This window comes from Sminthopsis crassicaudata, chromosome 3, assembly GCF_048593235.1.
Source record: "Sminthopsis crassicaudata isolate SCR6 chromosome 3, ASM4859323v1, whole genome shotgun sequence".
In the NCBI taxonomy this organism is placed as follows: Eukaryota; Metazoa; Chordata; class Mammalia; order Dasyuromorphia; family Dasyuridae; genus Sminthopsis; species Sminthopsis crassicaudata.
In genome coordinates this window covers 443403851-443426991 of record NC_133619.1, presented here as the reverse complement: position 1 = coordinate 443426991, position 23141 = coordinate 443403851, and the positions used below count along the sequence as shown (strand labels likewise).

General features: G+C 33.5%; 1 protein-coding gene across 3 annotated transcripts in view; it reads left to right on the top strand.

Annotated features, from left to right (window-relative positions):
* Nucleotides 1-23141, top strand: part of PPIG (peptidylprolyl isomerase G) — an 82409-nt gene that overhangs the window by 33037 nt on the left and 26231 nt on the right. For all 3 annotated transcript variants that reach the window (XM_074303182.1, XM_074303180.1, XM_074303181.1), the window contains exons 2-6: nt 15288-15348; nt 16084-16239; nt 17911-17985; nt 20868-20975; nt 21586-21630. In XM_074303182.1, the coding sequence (XP_074159283.1) occupies nt 16179-16239; nt 17911-17985; nt 20868-20975; nt 21586-21630 (289 nt within the window). In that variant the 5' untranslated portion in view covers nt 15288-15348; nt 16084-16178. The remainder of the gene's footprint in view (nt 1-15287; nt 15349-16083; nt 16240-17910; nt 17986-20867; nt 20976-21585; nt 21631-23141) is intronic.

Below are 23141 nucleotides of genomic sequence, written 5' to 3'. Positions count from 1 at the left end.
GTGCATATCCTTTGATCATATTTTTACTGGGCCTATATCCCAAAGAAATATTAAAGGAGGGAAAGGGACCTATTTTTTTAACTTCTAATATAAGTTATAGTTGGGGGTCTGTTCCTGGCACAGAGGGGGCACTGTCCTAAGTTTCGGATTTTCCCATCCTGCTTTTTCCAGAGTTAGTTCTGGGGATCTGTAAGTTTTCAAGTTCTTCCAAGGTAGTCTGATTTTATCGACTACAAGCACTCTTTTCAGTCTTGGAATGTGGCCAGGGTCCCTGTACTCCTTCAGCTGTACACTCAAGAGTGGTAGTGCTCTTTTTTTGCTCTGGTACTGATTCCCAAAACCATATATCAGGAGTGTAACAGTGTCTTGGAGCCAGTGCCAGCATAAGTTCCCCTGTTCCTCTTCTGGCTCAGGAGTCCACCTTCCTTACTGTTTGTAGGCTGATAGCTTCAGAAGCCACTAGTTGATTCAGTTGCCTCCAAGTTCTGCTACTGGTTTAATGGAATGTAGCCAATGCTGACTGTGTTCCACAACCACATCAGTGAGATAAATCTTTTCTACAGACATTCTAAATTGTCTTAGGCTGGAAAATTGTTCTATACTATCCTTTTTGTTGGTCCTACCACTCCAGACTTTATTTTGAGATATTAATTTTAAGATGTTTGGAGGGGGAGGCCCAAACTCTTGGTGCTCCCTTCCATATAAAGCTTTTCTAGATTTCCCTCAGTTCACACTGTTTTCCCCCTCAAAATTACTCTTCATTTTGTATATATTTTAATGTTTATTTTTTAAAATATTAACTCTGACACTGTTACTGATTTGTAATGGTAGAGGGAATTTTCGATGTTGTAATTTACCATTCAGCAATGAAATCACAGTTTCAGAACCCATATCTAAATCCCCCTCAAAAAATTTTTTATGTGCTTCAAATTTGTTTCTATTTTTGATTATAAAGGAGAATTAACTAAGCAGATTTATGAAAGATTTTCTTGTCAACATGAAATTCTACATATTTGTTTAACTAAATTACATCAATTCCAAGTAAAAGCTACTACTTTAGCTTAATCTTGCCATAAGTATTTTTCTTTTTGTAAATAATTCCAATTCATAAATTCCAATTAGAATTTGTAGTTTTCTAAAAAGCAAAACTTTACACATTGTTTTTAAATAGATTTGTATTGATCTGTTTTTTAATGTCACTGAAGTTCCCCTTGTTCCTTCCCAGAGAGCCATCTCTCCTTACAAATATATATAGAGAAAGGAAGAATGGAAAAAAATAACCAAAAAAATCAGTGTGTTAAAAAAGTGTCTAATATTTAATGTTCACACCCGGTGCTTCTCTAATCTCTGTAAAAGAGAAGGGAGAAATCTGCCTTCTTTGGGGCCACTACATTCACTATATTCATTTTCAATTGTTTAATGCTAGTAGTTGGTACCATCTAAATTTATATAGTCAGTAGTATATATTGTTGTTTTTTTTTTTTAAGTCAGCTTTTTTCACTTTACCTCATTTTGTGCGTTTCCATGCTATTCTGTGGTCATCATCTTTGTGATTTTATAGTATAACAATATTCCATTATATTATATGCCACAATTTTTTATCAGCTCTTCCTCAATCATTCAGCATATTATTTGTTTCTAGTTCTTTGCAACTGTACTTTGGTGTATATTTTGTAATTGAACTTTTAGGAATACATACCAAGCAGCAAAATCTCTGGGCCAAGATTATGAACATTTTAATCACATTATTTGCATGAATCCAAATTGCTTTTCAGAACAAATGACTTAATTCATAATTTTACCAAAAATGCATGAGTTTGGTATCTGTCTTTCTATATTTTGTCCATCAGCTACTATTTTCTTCTTTTGGTGTCTTTGCCAAATTGCTGGGTACACAACAAAACTTCTGGCTTGTTTTGAGCTTATTTTTATTTAAATTTACTGACATTGGCCACCTTTGGTTTTTTTTTTTTGTTTTTTTTTTAACCTTGAAGCTTCAACCTCTACAGTTTTCATAAATATGGAAATTTTATATACAAAACTTTTATCAGATATGTTTGTCATAGAAACTTGTTATTCTTAGCACATGATTTAAAACTTTTTGTAAAATAGATCTTGACAAACAAATTGATTGTTTATGAAAAATGAATAAAACTGGATTTCAAATTTTATTTCCTTTCAACATTATCAATCACAGTTTTTCTCTTATCTTCCAAGTAATAGGTACATAACTGTCTTTGTTCAGTTTTCAGCTTTTATTTTGTATTAATTGAAAAAGGAATGAAAGGCAGCATATGACATAGTGCATAGGAAGTCTTCCTGGAAAATAAGTTCATGTTCTTATGACTCATACTGACTTTGTGACTTGGGGGGCAAATCATTTTAACCTTTCATACTCTAGGCCAAAGATTCTTAAATTGTGGTTTGTGACCTCATCGATGTTTGGAGGGTCATATAATTGAATGTGAAGGGTGGCAAAAAAATTTTGTAACAATAAAAGGTTTCTAAATACAGCAACTGAAAATTAATACAAAGTCAAATGAATCTGAGGCATTGCTGGCACGGTTTGCCTGTGTTGCATCTTGGGACTTGACTGTAGCCTTGGTCCTGAACATATAACATGAGAACTTTGCACCATACATGTAGGAATGCTTCCATAAACATCTTTGCTCACATTCAAGATAGATCACCTAAAAATGGATTGGGATGGAAAAAATTTAAAGAAGCTCTACAACCTTCCTAGCCAAGGGTGGTTCTTAAAACTTTTGGTGTCATAATCCCCTTTTCAGGATGATTTTTTTTTTTTAAAGAAAAATGCATAGGATGGCAGAGGAAAACAATTATTTTGAAATATAATTATCAAAATTAAAGAATTATTAATACTGATAATACCTAAATCAGGGAGAGACAAAGCAAAGCAAAAAAAAAAAAAAAACTACATACCATTACTTCTAACAATAATACAAAATTTTAAAATAAAATGTTATATATACTGTGCCTAGGTTGCATTTATATTGTATAGTTTTAACTGAAGAAAGGCTATAAACATGGTAGACCATGTTAATATAAATTAAAACAATTTTATCAATGAATTAGATTTTGACAAAATATAACACTTATTTCTGTTTAAACTCTACAATTGAGTGATTTTTAAATTTATCTAGTGACATTAAAATCTTTCAAAATGTTTTTATTTTACAATATTATTGTTCCAATTATTCTCCTGTTTTTCCTCGCTTCTCTTAGTATTAGTTCATACAATTCTAAGGAGGTTTTTCTGCAGCCTTCCTGTCGTTTTTTTTTAATAGCATGATGTCATATTAATATGCCATAACATTTTACGTCATTTCACGTTTTTTGATCACCTCATTTTCTAGTTTGGGCCACCATAAAAACATTTATTATAATTATTTTGGGGTATATATCTTTCTTTGAACTCTTTAGGATATAGACCTAGTACTGGTTTCAGTGGGTCAAATGGTAAATAGTTTAACTTTTTCTGTGTAGTTTCAACTTACTTTCTACAAAGCTGAACTAGTTCACAGATTTATCCTTTGAACATTTGTCAATTAGGGAATGGCTTTTATTATACATTTTAATCAGTTCCTTATATATCTTATAAATGAGACCTGTATCAGCCTCTCCCCCCCCCCCCAATTTCCAACTTCTCTTCAATTTTATCTGAATTGTTTTTGCTTGTGTACAAACATAATTTTATACAATTAAAATTAATCATTGTTTCTCCTCATTCTCCCAATTCCTTTTTTGTTCATGGATTAAACTACCTCCTATGCATGGATCTGGTAAATAATTTCTTGAGTGCTTCCATAATTCAGTGCCTCACCAGAGGCAGTGCAATCAATAGAACACTAGGCTCAGAATCTGAAAGGCTTGTGTTCAGATTCAGCCTTACATACTTATTAGGTATATATAACCTTAGGCAAATCACTTAACCCTCTGTTTGCCTCATTTCCCTCAACTTTAAAATGAGAATAATAAATGGCACCACCACCCCCCCCCAGGATTGTTATGAAGATCAAAGGAGTTTATATTTCAATAAATACATTTCTTGCACATAGTAGTTGCTGTATAAATGCTTATTCTTTTCAGCCTTCTCCTAAATCATGTACACATTTAAAGCTTGTTTTGGTACATAGTGGGAGATAGAGGTTAAACCTAATTTCTGCTTTCTTTTCAATTTTCTTACCTGAACAGTGAGTTCTTGCCCTTAAAGCTGAAATCTCAGATTAATCAAACACTAAATTCTGTGCTCCTTAGCCTCACATTCTCATTGTTATTAGTTATAATGAAATTATAAAATATTTCTCTGATTAGTTATTTGACCAGTTTATTTAAGATTGCGTTATCTAGTTTCTGATTTAATTTTTAGCTTTGTTCAAATGCCTTTTTTATTATATAATTAATATAATTGAATATAATTTATTACATTGTGGTTTGTACTACATTTATGAAGTTTTTAGACCCTGATATATTCAGCTTCTGTTAAGGTATCATTCCTTTCTATTCTTCAGAGGCTTAAAGACATCTAATTTTTCTAAAATTCTCAGATCCTTTACTTGTTTATTTTGTTGTTATTGTTGTTTAGATTTATCTTGGTCTAAAAAGGATTAATCAAGGTTCCTTACCGTTTTTAATTTTACTATTACTCTTTGTAACTTATTTAACTTTTTATTTAAGAATCTAGATGATAGGTTATTTGGTAAATAAATTTAATATTGACATTAATATCTTGTCTGCAGTACCTTTAAGAAAAAAAATGAATCTTTCCTATTTATTTATTTTAATTAAATCTATTTGGTTATTATTTTTCTTATCGCATGATTGTTACTCCTACCTTTTTTACTTTAGCTAAAAACATAACAGACTTTGTTCTAGCTCCTAATTAAACACTTGAGTATATTTCTGTTTCAAATGTTTCTTGTAAACCACATTGCTGGATTCTAGTTTCTAATCCATTCTGTTAACCTCTTCTATTTTATAAGGTGAGTTAATCCCATTCACCTTAATGATTGCTAATCATAGATTTCTCATTAGATAATGAATTAAGTTAAATAATTAAACATATGCTCCAAATGGAATCTATTTTTTCCATCCCACATTCCTTTCTTGGAGCTTTTTACCCTTACATCACTTTATAACTCCAACTAAGTAGTTAGCCATTTCAGCTCTTCACACTGTTATTCTCTGCTCTTGAATCTTTTGCTAAAAATTAGCTCTGGATTGTTTCCACCATCTACTTCCTCTGCTCCTACTCACAAACCACTGAACAGTATACATCCAACTTAGAAATTAAGTGTAGCACTCCACCAAATATGAATGCATTTCATGAAAACATTAATGGGAAATGCATTGTGAAAGATTTTAACTTCATCACATGGACAAACTTTTTGCTGAACTAAAAACAACTCTAACCTGTGTGATTCACTAAAAGCTGACAACGGGCCATCAAGGAGGATGTGAGTTAAATGTCCTGGATGTTAGCTATATTTGATTCCTATAAATTTCCTTTTGGGAATTTTTTTTTTTTCCAGAGGTGAGTGGTATAGCTTTTTCTATATCAGCTTTGCCTTCTGCTTCTAAGTGATTTAGACGGTTTTCTATTAAGATTTGAAATAGAATGTCTAGGCTTGGGGAAAAGGGAGAGGGGAAGAGGCATAGTGGGGGAAATATAGAATCCAGCATATTATTTTTCCTCCTTGATCTTTCCCATCAGTTTTTACTGTGAGGTACATTTTTTTTTCTCCAGCCTTATGATTTTAATATTTTTTGCAGTCTTATGGAATCGTTGGCTTTTTTTTTTTTTTTTTAATTCATTCTAGTTTTCAGGGAGTTTGTTGTCTTTTATACCAAGTTGTTAATTCCCTTTCTAAGTTCTTTCGTCCTTAGTTCTCATTTCTTTTCCAGTTTCCTCTAGCACTCTCATTTTTAAAAATTTTATCCTAATAGTGTATTATTTTTCCAATTACATGTTAAGATGGTTTTTAGCATTTGTTTTTGTATGAATTAAGTTCCAGTTTTTGTTTTGTTTTGTTTTGTTTTGTTTTCCCTCACTCCCTTACCTCTCCACTCCCCAAGAAAGCAAACAATATGTTATGGGTTGTATATGGTATAACTGCTTTTAATATATTTCCATATGAGTCATAGTACGCATTAATAAAACTTTTAAAGCTATTTTTAAAGCTCCTATTTGGGAGTTTCTTGCAGGAATTCTTGTTTTAATTTGTGCCTGTGCTGTGTTTTTCTTTCAGTTTGCTTTGTTCATTCTTCTAACTTATTCTTTCAGACTTTAAACATGATGTTATGGCTAGACCTTCCAGAGGAAAGCACCCTGATGGTCCTGTGGCTATTTTCTTGGGAGTTTTGAGGGTTGTATGATTTCTGTATTTCAGGGATGGATTAGACTGAGGATCTTTACTAAATGGGTTTGATCACTGACCTCCCAGACTGAGCTCTGCAAATTTCTGGCCTGGGTTTGGATCTGAGCAACAGTAGATTATTGCTGGACTATCAGATTTCTGGGAAACAGCCAGTTTAGAGGGACAAAACTATAAGTTTTCCTTTAATCTGGGATTTCTGCTCTGGTTATTTCTCTGTATCTTTTAGATTTAGCTAGAAATTGTTGCTGAGGTACTAGCTTACTCTTGAGGTCTACCAACTGTTGCCAGTTCTGGACTGCTGCTTGTTTTTGAACTTGCTGTACTCTTACTATATTTGCCCAGTGCTCACTTCTGTTACTGCTACTTCTAGTCACAGATCCCCTTCTCATCTGTTATAGATCTGACTCAGAATTTAATAATGAGCACAAAAATTGCTAGTTAGCACTTTTCCCCTCTCTTTTGCATGAGGTTACAGTGTTCTGAGTCTGGGCACTACTTTTACTCTGGTAAACAGCCTTTCTCCCTGTACACGAATGTTTCTTTGTTACTTTCCTCTCCAGATCACATCTTCTTTTTCCTTAGATCTCTCTGTATGTCTCTGTATGCTGAATCATAATCGAAAAGTCATTGTGACTTTTTCTTTTAATTGACGCACTAGGATTTGGTTTGGTACATTTTCTGAATATGGTTCTGTGGCATGGAGTTCCCTGTCTTGTTTTCTTCTAGCTTGGCTCTACCCCTGGCTCTCTCCCATTCTAAGTCACTGTAACTCAGGCTTCTAGTTCCTTAAATTCTTACAGTTGAAATTTCTTGAGCTCTGAAGGAATTTCAGTCCTCTTCTCGCTCCCCTTGTCATATGGGGATTCATTATAATAGTTCCTCAAGTCTGGACATGAAGATTAGGGTTAAGGAGGGGAATGGGAGAAAGCCAATGAAAATACCAGGATCTGGATATGGAATGTCTTGTTCAAGGAAGTATCAGTAGGTTGTAAAGTATGGAGTTTGGGATGTAAAGTATAAAAAGATTAGAAAGTTGGGATTGTGGGGATGGTTAGTTATAAAGGACTTTGAATAACAAACAAGATTTTCTGTTTGATCCTGAAGATGACAAGGAACCACTGGCATTTACTAAGTAGACGTGTGAGAGAGTAAAATTTGTGCTTTAGGAAGATCACTTTATTTGGAAGATCACATCTGAGTTTGACAATGGACTGGCACAGGGAGAGACTTATGGTAGGCAGACCAACTAGCAACTTAAGCAGTAAGCTGGGAATAAGGTGATGAGGACCTGCATCAAGATAGTGGCAATGTCAGGAGAGAGAAAAGGGTATAAATGAGAGATATTAAGAAGATAAAATCAACAGACTTAACAATGGATTGGTTTCAGGAAGAAGTTGAGAGTGACTGTGTATTGAAGCATATATGTTGGGAGCCTGAATAATGAGAAAAATGACAGATGCCCTCAACAGTAATAAGGAAGTTTAGAAGAGGGAATGGCTTGGAGGAGAAAAGAATGAATTTCATTTTGGATTCATTGAGTTTTAAAGTGTCCACAGGACATTCAGATGGTTCAGTATAATGACCTGGAAAGTTAGGTATTTGAGAATGACATCAAAATGTTGAGTGAAAGATATAAAAGATAAGCGATATCAACATATTTCTTGTTTATGAACTTCAAAAATCCATTTGATTCTCTGTAGAGAAAATGTTCCTAATGGATTTCCAAAAAGATAACTACTCTACTTGTATAATAATCATCCAATATTGCTTGAAAACGCCTCCAGTTGACTCTACCACTCCCTCAGTCAGCTTAATGCTCTATACCAGTGGTCCTCAAACTTTTTAAATAGGGGGCCAGTTCACTGTCTCTCAGACTGTTGGAGGGCCAGACTATAGTAAAAACAAAAACTATGAACAAATTCCTATGCACGCTGCATATATCTTATTTTGATGTGAAGAAACAAAAGGAACAAATACAATATTTAAAATGAAGTAAAGCTAAATCAACAAACTTACCAGTATTTCAATGGAAACTATGGGGCTGCTTTTGGCTAATGAGATGGGCAGTGTCTGCTTCCATATTTGTCACTGCTAGTCTCAACAAGTGATGCAAGTGTGCATCCATTAGTCTTGATCTGGTTGGAGATTTCAAATGTTTCATTCTAGAAAAAGTCTGTTCACAGACATAAGTGCTGCCAGAGATGGTTGCCATTTTGAGTGCATGGTTCCTGAGATGAGGATATGTTTCAGAGGGGAGAGATGCATAGAAATTATGAAGGTTGCTTAACTTGAATGCGTCTTTCAGAGAGTCACAGTTCTGCAGTTCAGCCAGTTCCATTTGGTAAATTGTATCTACATTTTCAATGTCAATAGAAAATGGGTTATGGAAAAGCAGTATGTCCTGATGGAGATGAAGCTCTTTAAGTCTAAATTGGAATGCCTTTTGCAATTTTTCCAATGAATCCACACATGTTTTGTTTGGGAATGCAATCAGTGGTTTTTCAGCTAACAGATTTTGAGTTGTGGAGATGGCAGAAGTTTTCCTCCTTCACTTGTTTGATGAGGAGGCCTAATTTTACTTCAAATGCTTTGACATGTGATTGCATATCACAGATGAGCTTCCCCTTTCCTTGAAGTTGCGTATTGAAATTGTTGAGTAGCTCTGGTACTTCTTTGTTTTTTGAAAGCAGAAAAGTAGTAATCTATGGAAGTAAGTCATAGAAACATTTCAAAACTCTCCCTCGACTCAGCCAACGGACTTCTGTGTGATATAGAACATCTTCATACTCAACATTTAGCTCAGACAGAAATTCCTGAAATGGCCTGTCATTTATTGCATTAGCTCTAATGAAGTCCATCTCCAGATGGACAGAGTCCACTTCAGTGATTTACTATATAGCGCTTGTTGGTGGATGAGGCAGTGTATGGCTGTTGGATGAGAATGGTTATGTTTGTCCATCTCTTGGTTAATGCGAGCAATTACTCCTTACTTAGACCCCACTATGCTAGGGGGACCATCAGTTGTCATGCTGGCTAGTTTAGCCCAGTTCAGCTCTAAACCATTCATAGTTTGGCAAACCTTTTCATAGATATCCTCTCCTGTAGTTGTTCCTTTGATGCTTTACAGTGCAGCAAGCTTTTCTATGACTTCAAAATAATCATTCGTCCCACGAATAAAAATTAGAAGTTATGCAGAATCGTAAACATCATTGCTTTTGTCGAGTGCCAAGGAAAAATATGAAATTTTTTTTGTGGAGTTTTGCAAATGCTGATGCAGATTGTCCCCCATTTCTTCAATCCTCTGTGCAATTGTAGGTCCTGAAAGACTCACTGTACTAAATAAATCGGCCTTCTCTGGACACATCTCTTTGGCAACAGAAAGAAGGCATTCTTTAACAAATTCTCCCTCCATGAATGGTCTGCCAGTGTGTGCTATTAACTTGGCAACTTGAAAACTTGCCTGAAGTGATGAAATATTTAGCTGCTTCTGCTTCACAAAAATATTTTGCTGAATTGTCAGTGTATTTTTCTGTTTTAATTTTTTTATCTTTTTTCACTTCTCCAACCAAACAATCATTTATCTTTATGTTGAGTTTCATAGTGTCGATGCAAATTATATTCTTTGAACACAGACACTATATTCTGGCCTATCAGACATACAGCTCTTTCCTTGTACTGCATGAAAAAGTAATCATAAGTCTACTGTTCTTTGAATATCTTACACTTCAAGTCAATTTTTCTTTTTCTTCACATCATTATTTCTAAGGGATTCCAAATTGCTATTAGTAAAATATCTCTCTCTCTCTCTCTCTCTGTATGTATGTGTATATATGTGTGTGTGTGTGTGTGTGTGTGTGTGTGTGTTGTGTGTGTGTGTGTGTGTATATATACACACGCACACACACAGTGCTACAAAAACAATATACCAGCAATAACTTTGCCCACACAGAGACTGCAATGCCCAACTTCCTCCAAGCTGCCTCTGCGCTGTGATGCCTCCATTTCCCGCACTCTCTCTCCTGCTTCAGACCTTCACTGCACACAAGTCACCGCTCAGGTGGCTCTCCCAAATGCCCTGACTTCCACTGAATCCTGGGATCAGTTCTCATGATCCAGCGCTGCATGATCATATGTGCTGCACTCGTAATTTATCATAATCTCAGGCAAGACTATGCATATATGTATATAACTGCGTGATATATTGTATGTGCAGAATGAGCTTCAGTGACAAATAGTACATTGAGGCTTCTGAGAGAGGTCATCATGTGACTTGAAGCTGCACAGGTGTATGGGGACCTTAAGAATCTGGAGGGGGATGAAGCAGTATACCAGCTCTGCACCCCCTCATACTCAGGATAAGGGGGGGCACTAAGGCCAGACCCCCAGTGATTATAAGGTGATGACATATGTTAGCAATATTCCATCTCTTTATGAAACTACAGAACATACACACAATGATAAAACTGATGACCACAACAGCCAGACATGAGGTCACTGGATACAGGCCCATGGCCTGGTACCAGGAGCTTCACTCTGGGCAACAATAGCAATCAGTACTGCAACATGTGCTAGAGAGGAAGCTGTTACATTGTCATTACAGCATAATGACAATGATATAGTCAAGCTGGGACTTGTAGTACTAACTGTTACTATACCCGCGCACCAGACACAGCCCATATATTCCCCCTGCAGCAGCCGTGACATGCGCAGCATGCACTGTACATCCCTTGCTCCTGTCTGTTGTGGTGGCTTCTATTACTTTATAAGGCTGGCGGCAGTCAGTTCTCCATCTTCTGCATCTCTCTCCCTTCCTCACATCATACACCCTGGCCTGGGAACTCACCTCACATCAGTATCACCTCACATTCTTTCTCTACCACTTCAGCCCAGTGCCAGAAATGTACGTTGCTAACACGAGTTTAGGTCCAATGTCACTTCTGATCTGATTTTCTCATAACCCGGCGGGCCACATAACTGTCCTCAGCAGGCCACATCTGGCCCATGGGCTGTAGTTTGAGGACCCCTGATTTATACTTTCTAGCGGTGTCCTTCCTATATTTCTTTGTCAAAACTGCTTGGAAAAACTATCTGTTCAAGCTACTTCTACTTTTTCTTTCATCAATCTTTTGCAACCTGGGTTTTGACCTCATCACTTAACTGAAACTACTTTTTCCAAAATTACCAACTATCTTTTACTTACCAAATCTGACCATCTTTTCTCAATTGGTTATCCTTCTTAACTTAATTCTGCTGCAGTTCAAACTGGTTGACCATCTTCTCCACATATTTTTAACTCCCTAGGTTTTCATGACACTACTTCCTTCAAGTTCTGTCTCTTCCTTTTGGGGTTCTCCTCACTTTACTTTCCTGGTTGATTATTCAGATTATGCCACCCATGGCATCCCAAGTGTATCCCAAGACTTTTCTGTTCTAAGCCTTCATCTCTATGTTTTTATTATGACCTTACCAAATTTCAATGAAAGCTTTGCTGATCACTTCCAATTACTAGTGCCCTTCCTTCCCAAACTAGTTTGTATTTATTTGCTTCTCTTTTCTGAATACTTTTTTATGTCTTCTTCATTAGAATGTAAGCTTCTTGGAAATTTGGGTTGTTTTATTTATAGTGTTTATTAATTTCATACTTAGCATGATAGGTACTTAATAGTTGATTGAAAAATGTAAAAACATAACTTTGTTCAGCCCAGTAGTTATTAACATCAATAGGAAAATAATATTCTGATCAAAGATGTTTATTGGAGGATGTTGAAGGCTGAATACAGATGAAAGAGTGATTCCTTATTGATGATGAGGTTCTCCAGCTGCTTTTGTTTCTGGATACCATTGTTTTTCAGAATGTTTCCAGGGCTCCTAAGTAAGATTTTTACTAAAAGTTTATTTTATCAATACCATTAAAACCAAGTGAATAAAGAGTGCTAATTATCCAATTTATGATTTGCATTTATGTGTGGATATGTCTATCTTTTTTTTTTTATGTTTTGTGAGGCACTTGGAGTTAAGTTAAACCTAGGGTCACATAGCTAGAGTTAACTGTCTGAGGCTGGATTTGAACTCGGATACTCCTGACTATAGGGCCAGTGCTCTATCCACTATGTTATCTATAGTTGCCCCCTTCATTCTATATTTATTGAACATATTTTACAGGTGGACAGCCACCTGGGTAGAGAATTGAAGAGGCACCAAATTATAGTGTCTTTAATGACTCCAAGCTTCCTAGTGGAAAAAAGGGCGATTCTTTTCTATATCAATATTAAGGATTATAGGATCACAAATTTAGAGCTAGAAGGAACCACAACCTCTCATCTAAGCTACTCCATTTTGCAAATGAGGAATTAGAGACCCAAAGTGACTGCCATGGATTTATATATGAGAGATGCTCAGTACCATGGACAAAAGGGAAGAAGAGCATGGAAACACATGGCATAAATATGGCTAGAATAGTTGAAGATAAGATTGAAAAGGTAGACTTGTTCTTATTTGTAGAAGATCAGGGCCAACATTTTTCTTGGAGGCATTAGAAACCATTTTTTGCATAGTAGTTGTGAAAAAAATCTTGTTTATCTATTTCATGTTAAAGAAAATATTTTGATAATGTTACTTTAGGAAAAACTTGATATAGTAATTACAGGTGGAAGGAGGTGGAGAGGAGAAATGAGAAAGGTCCAGTTAATCTCCAGCTCCCACTCCCTAATTAAAAAAGTAAGTTCATGTTCCCTTAAATAATATTTTCCTCTATGCTTTTTTCTCTGAAAACTATGTATAAACCCAATTCCCATTCTCTAACTTTTAAGCCAAAACCTGCCCAGTTCTTTTTGAAAGATAATATATAATCAAGTAGGTATGAAATAGGTATGGAAATTAAGAGGGAGGAAAGCAAGAATAGCTGTAATAGGAAAGCCATCTGTTAATAAACATTAGTTCATGTTCTAACACATTTACAAAGCATGGAAACACTGGGTGTGGAAAAATAAAACTGAAAAAAATTTATTATTTTTTTTTTTTTTTGAAAATAATTTTGAGATAAAAGGACTAAAATTGCAGATGATGGGTGCTTTGATTTCTAGATCCTATAAGTAAAATTTTATGTAATATGAAATAGCTTATTTTGAGAATCCCAGAGCCAGGAATTTTCTGGTCACAAACTATTGTGTGTTGAGCTCCCCCAGAATTGATGTGGGGAGGGGGAGAGCTCAGCAGAATCAGGAGGACCTGAGTTCAAATTTGGTCCAGATTAACACTAATTTAACACCTGCTAGTTAGCTATATGACCCTGGCTAAATCACTTAACCCCAGTTGCTGGGGGGAGGGGGAAAACAGAATTTGATTCTGTGTATATTCACCTTGTTCCCAATTTGTTCTTATTGGGCATGTTTTGGAGGTATGTACTTTTAACAGAGAAACAATAGATTTATTTGTAGCTTGAATCTGATAAAAATTTTGAGGGACTATACAGTATTATATTGGCTGTAAACCTTGTTAAAAATTCAAATCTGCTGCAAGTTATCTGGAAAAACGTTCTATTTAGATATATAGAATGGATTTTTTGTCCTTTAAATTTTTCATTTCTCATGATGCCTTTTTTTTTTTTTTAAACAAGACATTTATTTGTAAATACATCCTTCCAGTTGCCCTGTAAACAGTGAGCTATCTTTTTAAACACTTTTTTGACATTAAAAAATATTTGGTGCCCGAATATGTGTAATTCTTGTTTATCTTTAGCCTTCTGTAAGTACTCTTGATTAAAAGATAGACTTAATGCAGTTTAACTTATCTTTCACAGTGTTGGTTATTTGTAATAGACATAGTCCTACTCTCCATTCTACTTTTTTTTTTTTTTTTTTCTTCTCTTCCCCAGCTGCTTAATGCCTTTTAAAAGATTGTTTCAAGTCAGTTGATAGTTGGGGCAACAGTTCTATATGGAAATCTGGGATTATTCTTGGTAACCAAGAGACAAGCACCCTTAGTTACTTTCTGAACTACCAGTTTGCATTTTATGTGTTTCAAAAAAAAAAATTAAGCATTTTACACATTGTCTTTGCCTTAAACAATTAGTTATGTCATTTTTTGGCCTTGCTGTTAGTGAGTATTTATAGTCACTATGTACTATGAAAGTGAAAAAGTGAAAAGCAAGCACTTGGATAACAAGCACAAGTTCTCTTAGAAATACTTCATGTTATATAGATATTTGGTGTATCATATATATACTTTATTAAAAAAGACATTAATACTTCTAGGATCTCTAATTTCATAGATGTATATAATTGTTGCTTTTTTCTAGTGCATATGAGCTTTAATAATTACTGTGCCTGAAAAAGTTATTATCTATTAACTCACTGTAAACTTAGCTCACTTATGATCAGGTAGCAAAAAACAATTTAGACCCATACTCAAAACATTTTTAGCTTTGTAGGACCTATTGTTTTCTGCTGGCATAATCTTTGAGAACTGAAGGTTACTCACATATCCTACAGTGATGGGTCAGAGTAAAATTAGACCAAATGACATCTTTTGTCAGATTTTTTTTTTTTTTTTTTTTTTTTTTTTTTGCCAACTGAATTGTGAATTTATTATTTCATAGAATTTGTGCCTACTTCAATAGAGCATTATAAATATGAGCTTCCAGTTAAGGCATGGAAATAACCTATAAGAACACAATATTATTGCTGTTCACTGAAATGAAAGATCCTTGTTTATATTTTCAGTTTTTGAATATCCAATATTTAAATACAAAAAAACAAAAACATAGCAATGCATGCTCAGTGGACTCCATTTTGAAGTATTTTGGGCATTCTTATGATGGATGGATTTTACACACACACACATACACACAATCTATTATCAAGTAATCCTACCTTTCTTATTTTTTTCTAGATAAAAGTAGAATTGGATCACTTGATCAGTTGTCCTTGATTTTTTTTCTTCTTTGTTTAAGGTAAGTTTAATTTTTTTTTTTTTGTTAATCCATTTGTTAAGTTTAACATGTTTAGAACATAAATTGAACTTTACTAATTAGGGTTACAATTTAGTTTTCCATTTACAAAATTGGAATCATCATGGATCAGATGATTAAGGTACATATCTTCCAGGATCTGTCATTGTATCCAGATGAATACTCCTTTCACCAGTGCAGATTGTAGTCATCAAAACTTAGCATTGTTGTTGGTCATAATATTTGTTACTTGGCATTCAGTGTAGTGAAGAGTTTTGCTGAATTTAGCTAGTCTTTGGAAAACTGAAGGAATATATGGTCTATATTGCTCTCAAAGACATTTCCAACTTGATACCTGTGAGATCCTTTATATTCTTCTATATCCTTGTAGAACCCAGGATTATTTTTATACTGTGAGGAGGCATGAGAGCACTACTATAGTAAAAGTTGTATATATTTATATGTTGAATTTTCTTAATAACACTTCAATTCAGTAACTTCTTCAAACATATATTAAGAACATATGTTTAAAATTCTGTTCAGGACTGAGGGGTTTCAATAAATCAACTAGAATTCCTAATATATAAGAGGAAAAAATGTATCATGTTCCCCTATTTTAAGATCACAGATTTATTTGAAGCCCTGAAGTATGTAAACTAATAACTTGTTACATTTCAGAAAAACATTTTAAAGTAAATACTACCTCAAATTTTCTCTGTATTCTGTTTGTCCCCCCAGAATTTTTCTACAGAAGTTGCTGACACATTTTTGCTGGTTAAATACAGGTTTATTTAAACCTGTATTTTGAATGTAGTTTGGAAGTATTTGAAACCATGGGAATAAAGGTCCAACGTCCTCGATGTTTTTTTGACATAGCCATAAACAATCTACCTGGTAAGAAAATATCAAAGATTAAAAATTAGAATTGGGAAGAGTATTCTTGAATAAAATTCTGAAATGAATAAAGAAAATTCAGCTTATTTAGTGACTCAGTTAACAAACACCTCATTCAACTTTCTGATTCTGTCATTATGGACATTAAAAATCCTAAACTCTAATCCCTTCTATAAATTTGCTTCTTAAAGATAGAAATATAGAATCTTCTGGTTGATTTTTGGGATATATATATATGTGCAAACAAAAAAACCGACCTATTTTGGTAGAAGGAGCTTGCTAATTAATCTAGGACCTTCCTGTACTGATAAACTCATCCGGTCAATCTTTAACTTATGTATTTAAATAATGTACAAAACTATGTTATTTGCTCATTTTCAGTCATGTCTGACTTTTCATGACTCCCACTTGTAGTTTTCTTGGCAGAGAAACTAGGGTGTTTGCCATTTCCTTGTCCATTTTCCCTTTACAGAAGAGGAAACTGAGGCAAACTGGGTTAAATGACTTGCCCAGAGTCACATAGCTCATAATTGTCTGAGGCCATATTTGAACTCAGAAAGTTGGATTTTTCTGACTACAGACCCACCACTCTTATTTACTGCACTGTCTAGCTGCCCTTATTTTATTTTATTTTTATAACTCAAAAGACTTAATAAACTTTTCTTAAATTTCACTGTCTCAGTTTTATTACATATCAGTTGTTTGACCTTGGACAAGTCACATAATTCTTGATTTTCAATTTACTTTTTTTTAATGGAAAGATAACTTGTAAGATTCCTTCTAACTTTAAAATTCTGTCACTCTGTTCATTATGCTATTATTTGAAGTTATGGAATCAACTATTGTTGTTTTGCATGACCTAACCTGAAAGTTTCTTTAACATTTCTTCAAGGCTTAGAGCCAAAGAAGCAAATTAAATATTTTTGTCATGACAACTCCTGCTCAAGAAAAATTTCAAAGTTGTTTATGGAACACACTGGGATTCCATAAAATTTAGTTTAAAGACACAAACTTTAGACAAAGAGAAGGTTGATTTCTCTTCATTTACATAATTTGTAGTGTTCTGTCAAATATCTAAGAAAAAGATCAGACTTTTATATTTCTTTTTCTCTGTGTCAAATATAATTTTTTTTTTTTTTAGGTCTTCATTACCTTTATTTTAATTTTTTTAATAGCTTTAGATTTGCAAGATAGATGCGTGGGTAATTTTTCAGTATTGACAGTTTAAAAACCTTTTGTTCCAACTTTTCCCCTTTTTCCCATCACCCCCTTCCCCAAGTGGCAGTTGACCAATACATGTTAAATAAGTTAAATACAATATATGTATACATGTCCATACAGTTATTTTGTTGTACAGAAAGAATTGGAATTTGAAGTAGTGTACAATTAGCCTGTGAAGAAAATCAAAAATGCAGGCAGACAAAAATAGAGGGATTGGGAATTCTATGTAGTGGTTCATAGTCATCTCCCAGAGTTCTTTCTCTGGGGGTAACTGGTTCAATTCATTACTGCTCTATTGGAACTGATTTGGTTCATCTCATTGTTGAAAAGACCCACGTCCATCAGAATTGATCATCTTGTAGTGTTGTTGTTGAAGTATATAATGATCTCCTGGTCCTGCTTATTTCAGTCTAGCTGCCCCTATTTTAAATTACATGTTCTCTTTTTCAGCTGGAAGAGTTGTCTTTGAATTATTTTCTGATGTTTGTCCCAAAACATGTGAGAATTTCCGGTGTCTTTGTACAGGTTTGTAGATATTTTTTTCCTGCTCTATGAAGTCAAATTTTATAGTGACTATTTTTTGCTGTTTGAGTATTTCTTATTCCAGTATATCAGATTCGTAGCTTGACAATTCATCTTTCAGGAAATATGTTTGAAATATAATTGAAGAATCGGAAAGTAAATCTTGTGTTCCAAATTTTTCTTCTTCTTTCCCCTCCTTGCCCCTCTCCTAGACAACAAGCAATCCAATATAGGTTAAATGTGCAATTCTTCTAAACATATTTCCACATTTATTCATTTATTTATGTATGTATATATGTATTTATTTATTTATTTATTTTGTAGGGTTTTTTTTTTTTTTTTTTTTTTTAATAATATTATCCCTTGTATTCATTTTTCCAAATTATCCCCTCCCTCCCTCTACTCCCTCCCCTTGGTGACAGGCAATCCCATACATTTTACATATGTTACAATATAACCTAGATACAATATATGTGTGTAAGTACCATTTTCTTGTTGCACATTAAGGATTAGATTCCGAAGGTATAAGTAACCTGGGTAGATAGACAGTAGTGCTAACAATTTACATTCACTTCCCAGTGTTCCTTCTCTGGGTGTAGTTATTTCTGTCCATCATTGAGCATTTCCACATTTCAAATGCATAAGAAAAATCAGGTCAAAAAAGGGGGGAAAAAAAACAAGCAAGCACACAAGCAAACAATAATAGCAAAAAAATGAAAATGCTATGTTGTGATCCACATTCAGTCTCCATAGTCCTCTCTCTGGGTGCAAATGGCTTTCTTCATCACAAGTCTATTGGAATTGCCCTGAATCACTTCCTTATTGGAAAGAGAAAGGTCCCATAGTCTAAAACCAATATCGATTATTCAGTCAGCACTTAACAGTGCATTAAGCACAGTCCCAAATAGTCCATGATATAAAAACAAAAATAAAACAATCCCTGCTATATCAGGGAGCTTAAATACTTTCTAAAGACACAACATATAAGATATCGTGATTATTGGTTAGGAGTCATTAACACTTAGGGGTGAGGAAGAATCAGGAAAAGTTTCATTTAGAAAGTTCTGATTGAGCTGAGTGACTAATGTATGATTTCTAAGTCACTGGAATTTTTTTGTAGTAAGAGAGTGACGGTTAAATCTTTGCTTTAGGAAAATTACTTTGATAGCCAGCTGAAAGATGTAAAATTGCGATAAGCTTGGGATAAAGAGACCAATTGGGAGACTAATGCATTGATGGGGACATGATGAGGGCCTGAACAGTTATTGTTTTTGTAAGCAGAGAGAAGACAGATTTGTTTATGTTGTAGAGATAGAATCAACAAGCTTGGGCAGTTTATTGGATATAGGGATAAGAGGACAGTAAGGAAAACAGTGAGAAGTAGAACAAGACTAAGGATGTGAAGTTGAATGAATGCCATTCTTGACAGAAATAGGGCAATTTAGAAGAGATAATTGTGAGGAAGGAGTTTTTATTTTAGACATGATGAGTTCTGAGATGCCTATGGAATTCCAATAGGAGGTTGGTTATATAGGCTAAAAAATATGAATTATCATGATAATTAAGCCTATGAGAACTAATGATATCACTAAGGGACAAAGCATAAGGTATATCTGAAGTTTGTGATGCGTCTAATGCTATAGAAAAGGAGATAAATAAGTCACACATTGAGAGAGTGTAATAATTTTCAAACCAAAAAATATCATGCTTTTTCTTAATTCAAATATAATTCATAATTGCTTAAATCTGTTTTTGTTTGTTTTTTTTTTGTTTTTTTAATCTTGAGGGAAGATTAAAAAAAAAAGGTTGATCATTTACTTTTGCAAGTCCTGGGTTTAAAAGCAATTATGATGTTATCTTTAAAAAACAGTTAATAATATTTTGTTCAATTGAAGAACTAAATATTAGACTACTTGAATAGTGCATTAATGTTGGAAATTGATTAAAAGTAGTATTATCTAGGGTCACACACCTAGTAGAAGGATTGAGTGTCTGTTGTCAGATTTTAACTCAGGTCCCTCTGACTCCAGGACTGGTGTTCTATCCACTGTACCAGGTAGCTGGCCCTATATGGAAACCTAAAGGTGTAGTGGTAGATTTTTTTAAAAATATACAAGTGATTAGAAAACATATTTTTAAAGAATTTTAGTGAATTAAATTATAAATTACTTTAACTTCACTTTTTTTTTCCTTCACATTTTCAGATATTATGGGATTTTCAGTTTTGTTGATATTGATAATTTGGAAGTTTATGTGGATTTTATCTAGTGGTGATGGAAATGAAAATTAAAATGAAAGCAAAATAGAGAATCATAGGTTGAAATTCACAAAACATGACTCATCTTTGTTATCTTAGACAAATCACTTTATTTCTCTGGGTCTGCTTCTTTATGTAAGGGGGGGGAATTGAGAATAAAGGGTTTTTAAGGTTTCATCTGAGATAAATTCTGTTTTTTATAAAAATGTTCTTTTTTTGTCTATCTCCTTCCTATAGTACATGTGTTAAAATAAAATCAGATATTTTCATTATAGAGTAACTATTAAATAGAAGGGAACAAAGAGAAGAAAAGGTTGTTATATAGAATTATTTATTATGAAGAAGAATTTATCTTATTCAAGTTGAGTTACAGCAGATTCAGGAAAAAAAAACAACTTTGTGATTGCATTTGCTGTAATGAAATTTTTACCTGTATTTTTCCTGTCTCTTATAGCATTTTTGAAAATCTGAGAACACCCAATCAAAACTAAAAAATCATATTATTCATTATTCTGATCCTAAGAACTCTTTTCAGAGGATTGAGGAGTAAGCAGAAGATGTTGAATCTTTGTATTCTCTGTTCTTAATAAAATTTCCTTTCTCTTTCTCCCTCCCCAACCCCCCTTAGGTGAAAAAGGTACAGGAAAATCTACTCAGAAGCCATTACATTATAAAAGTTGTCTTTTTCACAGAGTTGTAAAGGATTTTATGGTTCAAGGTGGTGACTTCAGTGAAGGTAGGTGAATCAGGTGAAAATGTATTAATTATATGCACATTATTTGTTGAATAAGGGTATATTTTTCTCTGTTTCCTTTTTATTTGTTTTTTTTTTTTTTTTTGGCTGAGGCAATTGAGGTTTAGTGACTTGCCCAGGGTCGCACAGCTAGGAAGTGTTAAGTGTCTGAGCACATTTGAACTCGAGTCCTCCTGACTTCAGGGTTGGTGCTCTTATCCACTGCACCACCTAGTTGCCCCTACATGTATTTTTTTAATGGTGGGTGGATGAACACTGTGTACTAGTGGTAACTACATCAGTAATTAGTCACATATAAGAGAATAGCTTGTATTAAAAAAAAATTTTTTTTTTTCCCACCAAAATTAGTAGCAATTTGTGTTTAAGTCATTAGTGGTCCGCTCAAGATCAATTTGCTCATATAACCTTCAAAATTCTAGCAGCATTTCCATGTCATAATGAGGATACAGTGTAAAACTTTTATGGAACTGTTTACTTTTCTCTATTTTGGTTTTTTAAGAATATGTTTCACTAAATTGAAAATCTTGGAGTTGCTGTGCTCTTTTAAAAATTTATATTCACATATAAATGCTTTATGTGTTTCTGTTCCTAGGAAATGGTCGAGGTGGGGAATCCATTTATGGAGGATTTTTTGAAGGTAAATAATTCCTGTTGATTGGAAATCATTTAAATTTATCAGAAGAGAACTATATATAGAATTGTTTTTCAGGATACTTGGAAATACAAAGAAAATACATGGTCACTTTCAATAATATATGATTTTTGTCATTGGGAAAAAATACATCGAAAATCAAGTTCAGGATTTCTGGGACTACCAGTGTTCAAATTGCTTTCCAGAAGTACTTGTAAATGTTAATCACTAGTTTCCACTGCATTTATGTTCACATAAACATAAAACTTTAAATGGGTTTACTATTTACTCTTATATAATGTTTAGTCCCTCAAACTTTTGAAACCTTTAAGATACAGTCCAAATGTTAATCTTTCTGTAATATATTGGTTTATTGAATTTTTTTTTATTTAAATTTTAAAACAGCATCTTTATCATCAAATCAAATTTTCTTTATTGGTTTATTCCAAACTATTCTTAAAGAGTTACAAATATCAATATATGATTTAGTCAGTTTATTAAGCAGTATTTTTCCAAGCTAACTACAAAAGATCATTGGCTAACTTGATCGTAAAGATTTATTCAATAACCTATTTATATTTTATTTTGTATTTCAATTTTTTTTCTCTCTCTAGTCCCTTCCCTAAACATTGAAAAGACAAGCAATATGCTTTCCCCCTTGTACACGTGAAATCATGTAAAGCATTTCAATATTAGCCATGTTTTATGTGTTGAGTTGAAAAGTGACTTTTTAATCATCTAAAATTGGATTTTTACTTCAAAAAAAAGTTAAAAGCCCTGCTTTATGAAATTTGAGTTGACCAAAATCAGTCTTAAAACGCAGATTGATATGTTTTAATTATGCCACCAATCTACTTGTATTGTTGCTATTTAAATCTTATTTTCAAAAAGATATATTAATATGTTTTATATGGCCCTCTAAATAAAAAACTATACAGTTTCTGTGGATCATTAAGAATGATGGCCATGTAGCCTTGAACCAGAGGCTAGATTGTTTGAATCCCCATTTTCTGTATAATTTTACTAATATGAAAAGTGTTTTTCTACCTTTCTCATTTGTTATGCTTTTTAATTTTGGATTTAAACTTTATTTCAAATTATCCTTATTACTGAGCAGTCATCATTAATTAAACTATATAAACTTCTTTATATACATCTTTAGCACAATGCATGGCACTTAAATACATCTTTATTGATTTATTGATATGTATCCTAAGGGGAAAAAATAACTTTGTAATTTTGAACAATAGTTGTGGAATTCTAAGAAGTAATTAAAAGTTCAGATAAAGGAAAAAGCTGAGATACAGCAGAGTGATTTCTAGCATTACCACTTAATTACAAAATTTTGATGTATGAAGTCCTATCAGAAAAGTAGATACTGTTCTTTAGATCAAAGAATTCCTTTAAAAATTGTGTAGAGTTGAGAGGTAGTCCCTGTATTTAGTACCATATGAAGGTCTAATTGGGCAGATATTTTTATCTTTTTTTTTTTTTTTTTTTTTTAATCCAGACCTATA